Source organism: Drosophila erecta, unplaced genomic scaffold (genome assembly GCF_003286155.1).
Source record: "Drosophila erecta strain 14021-0224.00,06,07 unplaced genomic scaffold, DereRS2 tig00000021-arrow-pilon, whole genome shotgun sequence".
Classification (NCBI taxonomy): domain Eukaryota; kingdom Metazoa; phylum Arthropoda; class Insecta; order Diptera; family Drosophilidae; genus Drosophila; species Drosophila erecta.
The window spans coordinates 7409446-7420377 of record NW_020825198.1 but is presented as its reverse complement, the minus strand read 5'-3'; the positions used below and the strand labels follow the sequence as shown (position 1 = coordinate 7420377).

The window sequence follows — 10932 nt, the reverse complement described above, 5'->3', positions numbered from 1 at the left end:
AAAGTCGTTATTAGACGCAAGTCAAAGTCATTGCACAGTGGGGTGCAAAACGATTTAAGGTAATTAACTAGGAATATATTACATGCCCACCTGCATATCCTATGAACAAATGATTTCTTTTCAAGCTTAGATTTGACTTTTTTGTTTTGATGAGGTCTGTAAGTATGAAAAATATTTAGGGAACGTTACCATAAAAAAATATTTGTAATAAAACAAAGCATATGTTTAAAATAATACTAGAAGATAATAAAATATTTCAAATCGTTTTCGAAGATATCAACTTGAGTTTCTTCATATCTTTTTATACTTGACTTAGTTTGGTCCCACTGTTCGCTGGCTGAAAAACAGGCGGAGGCGCTAACCACCTGCCCAATGCTGCTACCGAGGGCTTTTGTTTTGAAAAACGAAAGTGCCGTGGCTGTGAAATTAATTTTCTTTCCTTAACTTAAGGGGCTGACCCTCGCGGGCGGCCGTAACGCCCAATGAAGTGGTCAAAGTGGTTTTCGTGGCTAATGATGCCGATAGAAAGCAGTTTAGATACGCTGTTTAGCATGCTTCCGTTTTAGGCAAAATGCTTCCTGACCCAGTGCCAAAACAAATGACTGAAGACACGAACTGGGCAGACGAGGCTGCTACATAGTCGAAAATAGGAAAACTTCCGCTCTAAACGTTAATTAATATCACATGAATGAATATGCAAATTTGAACCAACTAACGGTTCAATGAACTTGCGAACTGCACAAGAAATGCAATTTGCCGATGCGCATTTTTAATGCACAAGCACGCAGCTAAGTTGGATTTACTGCAATGGGTCCAGAACGCCAACTGAGCCAAAGTCACCGCAGCAGCAGCAGCTACAGAAACCGCAGCAGCAGCAGCAGCAAAAGCGGTAGGTAAAGAAGCAGTAAGCAGCAGTTGAGGCAGCAAAACAGTCTGCGGCGAGTGTTGAAAGCGTTCAGACGTAGCAGGCGGAAAATAAAAAGCTGGCTCAAAAGCAAAACGAAGGTGAATGCCAAGCGACCAGCGTTAAGAAGTGTGGCAAAGTAGAAATTTCTGTTAATTAAGGCGCGTGTGAAAAGTGTGAAAATCAGCATACAGATAGCTGAAAATCAGCGAAGGCTGCTGCCAAAGAGCCTATAAAAAGTGAAAATTATCTGCTTAAAGTGGAGTGGAATGGAAACTCGGTTCTTGCGCCGCAACAGGAAATAAACAGTGATCCAAACTAAATATCGAAGCTCAGCAGATTGGAGAAGGGAGAGGCTTGAACAAAAAAGAACAGTGGACTGAAGACAAGCTGATCTGAGGTGATTTCTTAAGCTCTGCTTTAGCTTTATAAATTAATCATAAAAAACTAGCGCGCAAAGCGGAGAATAAGAAACAAAATCGAAATTGGAATTTTAAAATACCATTTCATTTGTGAGTGTATTTTAGCCAAATATGTGAAATGGAAACAACTTTCTAAATGAACGAAAATAAAAAAGCGCTTACACACAACAACAATAATAACAACGACGCACAAAAATTTGAATTCTTTTTATTCTTTACGCTCGAGGAAATTGTGTCAGTCAGCGCTGTTAAAGGTGTGCGTGTGTGTTCGTTTATTGATATGAGTTGCCGCTTTTAGGTGGTCGTCAAGTTTGTGTCTTAAGTCTTTCGTTTAGGGCCCGGTAAATTGGTTTGGAATTTATATGTCAGTTCGGGTGGCCAAACCTAGGCGATGATGATATTGATCACCGATCTGTCCAACAGAGCTCGACAGCTCTTGGTGGTTAGTGGTTCAGCGGGTTCGCTTACTAGGTTAGTCGGTTAGCACCTAGTTGCTTCTGAGGCTGCTTAGTCTGCTTAGTAGGATTCTGCGGAGATTGTCAGTACGACTTTCTTGGTTTGCGCTTCGCTTTCAGATGTTTCTCCTCTCATTTGCAGCGCTTTAATTTGTTTTCTTCAATTCGTCTCGTTTGTTTTATTTGCTTTTTTGTTTTTTGACTGGCCCCGTTTCGTTTTCTGCGCAACGCACGCAAATTACAAGTTAATTAAAGTGGCCAAAGAATTTGCCGAGAAATCGCATGCAACCAGAGTGCAGCATCTTCAAATGCAACCCATTCCCATTCCCATTTTCATCTGTAATTTGTATTTACTTTCTTGCAAATGGCACCCACGCGAAATTACTGGGATGCCTGGGAACCGAAATAATGGTTGGCATATATGGGAAACGACTGCGACTTATTGGCTTAATTTGATTTATCGTACTATGCCGCTTTCCCAGCGTCAAAAAAGTATCTATACATACATATATGCAAAGGCCACACAAAAACCAGAAGCGCAGCCACCTTCCCCCTTCCGTAGCATCCATTAGCGGGGTCTCCTGTGCGCAGGTGTGCGAGATAAATTAAAGACATCGAGCCTGCCAGCATCATGACAACGGCAGCATCCTCACGTTCGTGCATCGCGAACTGTGCGCATCATTTCATTCAATTATTTGCCTTGCCTTGCCTTGGGTGCCCGAAGAGACTTGAATCGCTGGCCAATCCCCTCCAGCCCACGTCCGCCATAAGTCTTCATGCTGGCCTTGGCTGCCTTTTCTAAACTGTCAACTGTTTGCCGCCGCTGCAGCCAAATTTTCACTTTTCATCTGCACAAAAGGTCAAAACATCGATGCAGCTGGTATAGGCATTGCCTCGGAGGAGTTTTCCTGGCTTGGGTGTTGTTGGCATTCAGATTTGTTGGCTCCTTGGGGTAGCCAACTAAATAAATAACGAACAAAATGAAAGAAAGACTTTCCTTTGTGCTGAAACATTTGCATAGACAAGAAGAGAAAACCAAGTTCATAGAGGAAGAGCTCTTTTAGCCTGACAAATGTCTTCATCATGATGGTAGGCAGTCAAAGCGCAGTCAAATCAATCACCCGACCTTTGGATGGCTTGTCTTGTTACCGCAAAACGGCCAGTTTAGCCAGAAGTCATAACCCCGTGCGCGAAAGTACCTATTAAAATGGTTAAAATAGCAACAACCAGAGCAGCTTCGGTGCTTCACGCCTTGTTGGGCAGTCAACTGAGATGACAGTGAATATCATGATGACGACGCCGATGGCTGAGTGCGATTACCTAAAGCCGGAGAAGACTGTGCTGCTGTAATAGCCTGGCCAAGATTACTATTATGTCTTTTGCTGCACAGTCGTAATAGTTTACGCTAATGTTAATGACTCTTTCTTTCGATGGAAAGCCAAAAATATGAATGGTTTTGAATTTGCCAAGCCAAATTGAATACGTCTAAGAATAAGCCGTAAACTGTTTTTTTGAAAGCGTGCGAGTGGCGACTGGGGTGCGCTCTAGTCATAAATAAACAATTAACAAGACATCATTGTTTCGTCTGTTATTTCGGAAAATTTAAGCCAACTTAATAACCCCCAGTGACCGCCCCCTTGCTGTAACTTTCCTTTGCCTTTTGTCATTTGCAGACGGCTGCTGCAATTAAAAACAAAGCCAAGAAAATAAAGCCAGAGTAAAAATGAAAGCTGGGCGCGCCTTTGGCTGCCTTTTCTGGGCCCTGCTCTATTGTGTGCTCTATTTGGATCTGGTCAGTGGGAACTCCGCCGACGATGAGCTGATGGACTTTGATTTCGCGGATTCAAATGATGCTGCTACGGAGGACTGGCAACTGGTTGATCCGGAGGAGGCAAAAAGGGCAGAGCAGGCCGAAAAGAAGTTGGAGTCCAATATGCTGGACTTCAGCGTCGATCTGGATGAGCCGGAGCCGGAGAAACAATTACCACCTTTTGACTGGCGAGAAAGGGTTTTAAGAAACGCTCTGGCCAAAGCCTTGTCGGATGAGGCATTGCGCCAGAAGTTCGCCGAAGTACTGCCCATTTTAAGAGTGTTATCTTCTCAACAGCGACTGGCTCTTTCAGCTTTGATCTCGGCGCAGATGAATGCAAAAAAGGGGCACGAACTTAAGTTTGAACAGGTGAGTTTCAGAACCATTTCTATTTTCTAAAATCAATAATTAACAAATAGGTAAATTTTTTACACATTTAATATCTATAACATGCTAACAAGTTTTCTAATCTAATCAGGTCCGTATGATGTTTGGCAATGATAAAAAGCTGCTTTTGCCCATAGTGTTCGACATCGCAAATCTCATTAAGAGCTCTACCCGCAAGTACATCAATCTGGGTTCTGATTTGGCTTCAGCTGCTCTTTTTCATACTCCCATCAGTCGTCGTGAAGATGATTTGACTCCAGAAGAGTCCCAACAGGATGACCAAGTGGGCACCATTACCGTGCAAGTGGAGCCAAAGAAAGTTTCTACTCAGGACGAGCAATCTGAATCTCTGGAGGACTTCTTTGATGATATGGGGTCAGAAGTGCTTGATCCTCAGATGATCAATGAGGCTCTGACGGGTGATCTTCATGATAACAAAACCAAGACTTTTAAACCAGAAAACCATGGACAAAGAGTTCGGCGATCGGCAAACGAGTTTGTACACAAATTGACCCGATCCGTGCCTGCTTCTGTGACCGAGCAGCAACTTTTGGGTGGCATTGCTGGACGTACCATCAAGCTGAATACCACAGCTTTTCAACAGCCAAGTAGCCAGGAGGAGGAGGAGATGATGGCTTCCTCCAACGATGGCCAGTCATACTCAGAGGTGGAGGACCTGGCTTTTGCTGGCCTTAATGGCACCGAAATCCCCCTGAACGCTGATGAGCGATTAGACCTGCAAAAAAGCAGCGCCGAGGAAACTGAGGAACCTCTACCAAGTCCAGAGGAACTCATCGCTGGACCCCGTTACCGACTGGGAAAAAGACCACTGCATGGTCTAAAATCAGGAGCACACATCAAACGAAAGAGAGTCACTTCTTCTTTGAGGGGAAGACCTAAGACCGCCGCCAGTTCCCATAAGCCCGTGGTTGCACCACCCCACAAGAAATGCGAACGATTCACCAACAACATGTGCATCCGTGCCGACGACTATCCGCTGTAAGATCCCCGTAGCTAGTTGGTGAGCGGTTCTCCCAGGGTCCTGGTTCCGGTCCATAGTCCTTAGCTCTAGTTTAGTACGAATTTTAGCCTTAATAAAACATTAATTTATGAAACTCACTTGCCCAACTTTCCCTTGCACCTATGCTTAGTTATTGGTTTCGGTTAGAGTTGTTAAAACAAGCATACAGTTGGAAACTGCATATATTATTTTGAAATCTTAGTGAACAGATCATGGGCAGCATTAGGCGTCACAAGAGCGCCATGTCCGCCCTTCTGGCCGAGTTCTACGATAAGCCCAATAACAATCTGGAGTTTAGCGATGACTTTGACGACTTTGGCCTCAGCAAAAAGAGGTAAGTGCAATAAGCGGATCCTTCCTTTATTTATTTATTGTTGATCAATTGGTGTTACTATTAATTGCATTGCCCAAAATATTTTAATTTTATCTTGATTCCCATTAAAGGCGAGAAGACGAAGGCAGCGCAGGTGGCATGTGCCAGAGCGTGGTACGTTACGCACGACCCCAGAAGGCCAAATCCGCTTCAGGAGAATGGAAGTACATAGTAAACACTGGTCAGCACACGCAAACCTTAAGATTGGAAAAGTGCAGGTGGGTGAAAATAATTTTTCACTTGAACAACACGGCATTAAGTTGTAATCAATGCATTTTTAAACAGTAATCCCGGCGAGGGCTGTTCCTACTTGGCGCAGACTTACCGTTCCCACTGCTCGCAGGTGTACAACTATCATCGTCTGCTAAGTTGGGACAAAGTGCGTGGTCTCCATGTGGATATTTTCAAGGTGCCCACCTGTTGCTCCTGCCAAGTGGATGGTTATCGGCAGCAGTTTCCGCCGCTCTCCTCCATTCAAGCGAAAGATTACTCTCCCCAATCCCCTATCATAAATTCGAATCCTAATGGGTACAGTACCATAAACGAGGAGGATCTGGACTATGCCGAAGATAGCGAAGAGGACGAACTGGGCCTTCGATATCCCTATTTCAACAATCGGGAGACCAATGAGCTGTATTCCAGCAGTAACAAGGTGCGCGTAAAGCTGCCTGGTATTAGCACCAGTGTGGGTCCGTATCTCAGTCCCCCTGATGATGAGGATGATCGCTATGGCGGATTCAAGAGCTCCAGTTCCAGTTCCAAGAAGTATTACAGCCATGTGAGCCGCCGGCGGCCGCAGCATTCAGAGGCGCGTCTGGACTTGGATTTGGCGCCAAGCGAGACGCACTCGGACCAAGAGGTAAACCTATTCGCTGGCCCACCAAACGGCGGTGCAGAGAAGCCGCGTATCCCGCTGAATCGCAAGCGTATTTATGCCTCCACCCACACAGCCCCCACCACCACAACATCAGCAGCATCATCATCTCCAGTATCATCGTCCGCAGGAGGAGCTGCCGTCCGCCTACGATTTCCACAGACCACAAGTCAACCAGCCCGAAAGGGAACAGCTGCTCTTGGCCCGGGATCCGGCTTTGTCTCCGGTTTCAGCGCCAGTTCCGGCCTCTCCACTGCTGCCCCTGCCCATGCCGCCCATGCCCATCAAGCAGGTGCCATCGCACCATCAGTCGCACCACCAACAGCCGCACTACCATCTTCAGCAGTCAACCGGCAAGGTGGCAGCAAGTCGCGACCCCGCTTCTATGCACCACCAGCCACCACGACGACCAACACAGCAGTGGTTACCGGGTCACCGCCGTCCCTTTCGACCGAGCGCACCACTCAGTGGGAGCGGGATCAGTCGACGGCACTACCACAACCGTCGGCAGTCTATCCAGTGAGCTCGATCTTCCCCAGCGGTGGTGGCAGCGAGATGTCGGGCAAGAGGATCAACTACAACTACCATCCCATTATCGATTTCTTCGAGAAGAATCGCAAGGCGGAGGCGGTTACAGTCAGTTCCATGGCAGAAGAATCCCGCATAGTGGAGCAGCGCATATTCCCGCAGAATTCCCCCACATCTCAACAGAATGGCATGGGCTTGGGTATGGAGAGCATCACTGGAGTGTACCAACATCCGATTCCGGTGCCCAAAACGCACGAGCGGCGTATGGGTTACCGTCCACATAGCGGTGGCGTGGGTGGTGCAGGTGCTGTGGGTGGTGGTGCTGGTTTCGCCAGCGATAACGCCTGGCTGCCCATGGTTGTGGAGTAGCTTAAGTCGCATGAGTCCATCAAAATCGAAGTCCTCAAATCCCCGAAATCTAACGTATTAACGCCGATGCCTTAGCTCGTAGTCTCTGCCGTTCTCGCCAGGAGCCTAATCTTGTAGCTTGCCTACCTGGCTCCTAATCTCAACCCCATTTACCCCAAACCCACTCTAATGTTTAACCAACTATGTTTATTTATTTATTTATTTCGTAGTGTGTAGTGCAAAGTTTAGGATGTGACCTCGTTTTTGGGGGAGGTTCAATTGGTCAAAAGCTTGGTTGACTTGTCGCAAGAGTTCTAGCAATAAATATAATTTATTGAAATCTGAACATGTGTTTGAAGTTGGGCTATAAAGGTTATACAATTTTTTGCGTTTGGGAAATGTGTGGAATTTCATAATACGCCCACTGTACTTCTGTTAACTCTGAATTGGCTAACAGAAAAACTATTAAAGCATCTTTTAGGCGCACTTTAAAATGCTGACTTATGTTAACAAATACAGGTATGCGCAACTGCATTGCCATTAAAAGAGCTGTTTCATTTTATTGGTAATATAATCCTGCAATAAATTCAAGTACACAGCTATTATAAACCGCTTAAAATTCAATGAAAAGTATGGCGCTATTCAATTTTAAACGAGACTAATATATACATTTTGATTAATAGTAAATAGTTTGTAGCTTAAGCCTTTTAAAACAATTGTTCAAACTTGTATTTTTTATTTGCAATGAATATTTAATTTAAAACTTAATTATAACAACGCCTAAGAGAGTCGACGAATTTATAAAAATGACAACCAAAAACAAAAATATTATATTTTACACGCACAAAAAATCTCTTGAATATATTTGTTATTCCGATTGGATATTCCCATAGAATACTAAATTCTGCATAAATCATTCCGATCTGAAGACCGCATTATTCCCCATATCTTTGAAACACCCAAATTAAATGGCCAGTGCATAAATTAATTCTCCGCGGAATTACAATATTATTGTAATTTGCCTTTCGCCCAAATGACACAAATACCATATCAGTGGCTTTCGGCGAAGTTCAAGTTGAGGGTCAAGTGGCGGGCACTAATGAGATTCGAGACTGCGAAAATAAAAACACTTACCCACACGATCGAAAACTGATTTAACGACAGAAACTTGTTTCTGCACAGCAACCAGAAAGTAGTAATGTGCCCAACCACCGTTGTGGCGTATGCAAAGTGGGTTTCTAAAGCGAAACAAGGCTTGCGCTCCGACTTTGACCAGTTATAACATTGGACGTTGAACGTTGCAACTTGCATCTGGCAACTGGCAACTGGCAACTACTTGCAACGTCACTTCGGCTGGCCAGATTCGCTTTCATTTGCGGCCGAAGCTAACAAACGGCCGATGACGACGACGATGACGACTTCAAAGACATCTATCTCGTCATGAAAGAAAGAAAGAAAGGCTCGTGGCGCGGAGATCAAACTGGAAAATTGGAAAAACGGCGAGAAAATTTTATAAAGGCACAATGATAGCACACTTACTGCACAGTTGTCGGTTGGCCGTCGAACGCGAAAGTGAAAAGTTGCATTTCCCCCGACCTTGGGATAGTGAGAGTAAAAGTGCAATGGCTGTGCTAAGGATATACTTTTTGCTCCTCTTCTGTTTACACCTAAGTCAGTCGATAAAAGTGGATAGTGGGAGCAAGGAAGGAGTTTCCAGTAGCACTCAAAGTCCTCCTGTTTATAGAGTATCGAAGCCCGAGCCCAAGAAACCGGAAAACAGGGTTCCACCGCATTTGCAGGACATACGTCCTGGTTACGTCGATGATGATGCAGGGGATGTGATCAGGATTATTGAGCCTCCTCAGCACTTTCAGCAGCTGAAGCGTCTGCGTCTACGGCAACCTCACAATCCACCTGTTGTTTGGGAGCAACCGCGGAAATTGGCCACCAATAGGGTGAAAATCATGCCCCAAGGAGACCTCCTCACTCAGGAAACCCAGATTCAAAATGGTCCTAATCAGCTACAAATACCCATGGAAATCCTGGCTTCTGTGCGGAAAACAGAGCGTCTATTGCAGCGGCAAAGACAAAAGGCAAAGTTTCCCCTGGTTAGACAACGATACATACAGCGACAAAGTCACACGTTAATAGCCCAAAAGGCCCTGGAACAGCAGCTCTACCAACGTGGCCAGCAGCAAAGGCTAAAAGCAGTGTTCAGTCGCAATCAGGAGCTGAAGCGAAGTAAAAGAAACAAAAGGGATGTGGCTGCAAAACCGAAGGAGCCCTATGATGTACAAAAAGGCCTGAAGTTAGTGGCCCACATTGGGGATCTACTCAAAAATGCCACACAATTTCTACCCGACGAAGGGGTCACCAATGAGGTGAAGAGGTCACCAATTTGCAGCAATGCAGCCACTTGCGACAATCGGCGACGTCGCGAAAGACTATTCAAACAGCAAGCCAAGTCAGCAGAGCGGGAAAAATTAAAGGAGAGGCGTCGCAACTTCCGGAATAAAGAGGCAACAACCATAACAGCACCAACAACCAAGGCGACAACGGCAACAACAACCACTGGCAAATCGGTGTTTTCAAGTGCCAATTCACTTGCGGAAGCTTCCGCTACTCCGCTGGCCAGTCGCCTGGTGAATTCACGCAAATCCAAATCCCAATCACCAAATAACAACCGCAACAGCCACTGGGGCCGCAGCGATGACTCCATACTCTACGCGGATGTAATGACAAATATACGCAACTTGTGGCAGGAGCACGATCAGTTGGCGGCACCAAAGTTTATTGCACCTGGCGAGGTGGCCAACAACACGGACTATCGCGCCTTGGACGTTTATCTCAAGCAGCTGGATGATTTGGCCAAAAAGCTGCCCACTGTCGCTCCCATTAGTGGCTTAAATAAGGAGGAACTGCAGCGAGCCACGCCCACGCCCAGTTGGTACTTGATAAACTCAGAGGGAGGCATCTTTGAGACCCGGCTGGATAGTCAAACCAAACCCTCGTCGTCCCTCTTTCATCGTTTCCCCGACATGCCCAGTCAAAATCAGAGTGTATCTACATTGGACTTGGAGTAGTTCCTGCTCCTGGAGTTTTAAGCTAGTTGTTACCTATTTATTTACAAAGAATAAAGTATTATTACTGCAACGGAGATAGACATGGGCATTTACTTTTCAAATTATTATGTTCTTAACAAATAATTACCTTATTAGCCCTGCAACTCTTCACCTTAACTCCTTCAATGCTACATCTCTGGCGGATTCTTGGTGGCCAACCAAGCATTTAGCTCGGCTAATTACAACAACTCCCAACCCTCAAGTCACAAGTTCTTGGCTAATGCGGCAATTTAGATAAGCCCAAACTGGCAATTAGCCCCGAGCTTGAATCCAAGCTGCCAAACGTGCGAAACGCATTGTCCCAAGCCCTGACCCCGCCAGACATGCAAAGTTGTGAGAAGATTTTCGGCAATTAACTGGTACATGGAAATTGAGTGGCTCAGATGAAGCGGAAGAAAATCAACCTGACCTCTCTTACACGGGAAATATGTAGATCTGTCGGATCTCTCACTCAGATAATACACGTTTTGGGTTCTGATCTACGCAGTTTTATGGGGATCCCATCTCTATTCTTGGAACATTTTCAATTCCACAATAGTTCTTTTTGGCTACCAAACCTAGTATGACGTTTTTGGGCGTCGTATTTTTTTTTATGGGATTAGAATGTTGTCAGGCCACTTTGACTAAGAATTATTTAATTTATAGAGCGTGTGTTGAGTTTTTATGGTTATTATGTGGTGTGTTGGCG

At 45.3% G+C, this 10932-nt stretch overlaps 2 protein-coding genes across 4 annotated transcripts; both read left to right on the top strand.

Moving 5' to 3' along the window:
• The first annotated feature begins 907 nt into the window (after window positions 1-907).
• LOC6543708 (neurotrophin 1) lies at window positions 908-7461 on the top strand. 3 transcript variants are annotated; one of them, XM_015157808.2, is made up of 7 exons: window positions 908-1304; window positions 3455-3960; window positions 4070-4977; window positions 5202-5333; window positions 5444-5590; window positions 5658-6231; window positions 6323-7461. In XM_015157808.2, exons 2-7 carry the CDS (start codon window positions 3505-3507, stop codon window positions 6767-6769), a joined length of 2664 nt encoding a protein of 887 aa, XP_015013294.1. In that variant the 5' UTR covers window positions 908-1304; window positions 3455-3504; the 3' UTR covers window positions 6770-7461. The 3 variants fall into 3 exon arrangements, with proteins under 3 accessions (XP_015013294.1, XP_015013295.1, XP_015013293.1); XM_015157809.2 differs by having other exon boundaries at window positions 5658-7461; XM_015157807.2 differs by having other exon boundaries at window positions 912-1005; window positions 5658-7461.
• A 1198-nt stretch (window positions 7462-8659) lies between these two features.
• Window positions 8660-10279, top strand: LOC6543707. Its single transcript, XM_001971878.2, has one exon. The coding sequence runs from the start codon at window positions 8745-8747 to the stop codon at window positions 10203-10205; it is 1461 nt and encodes a 486-aa protein (XP_001971914.1). The 5' UTR covers window positions 8660-8744; the 3' UTR covers window positions 10206-10279.
• The last annotated feature ends 653 nt before the right edge of the window (window positions 10280-10932 follow it).

Bases quoted from the DNA above. Each gene is read 5' to 3' on its own strand.
- LOC6543708 (XM_015157809.2), top strand. From the start codon at position 3,505: ATGAAAGCTGGGCGCGCCTTTGGCTGCCTTTTCTGGGCCCTGCTCTAT. The intron at 4,978-5,201 runs GTAAGATCCCCG...TTGAAATCTTAG, and splicing joins CGTGCCGACGACTATCCGCT to TGAACAGATCATGGGCAGCA. The intron at 5,334-5,443 runs GTAAGTGCAATA...TTCCCATTAAAG, and splicing joins TTTGGCCTCAGCAAAAAGAG to GCGAGAAGACGAAGGCAGCG.
- LOC6543707 (XM_001971878.2), top strand. From the start codon at position 8,745: ATGGCTGTGCTAAGGATATACTTTTTGCTCCTCTTCTGTTTACACCTA.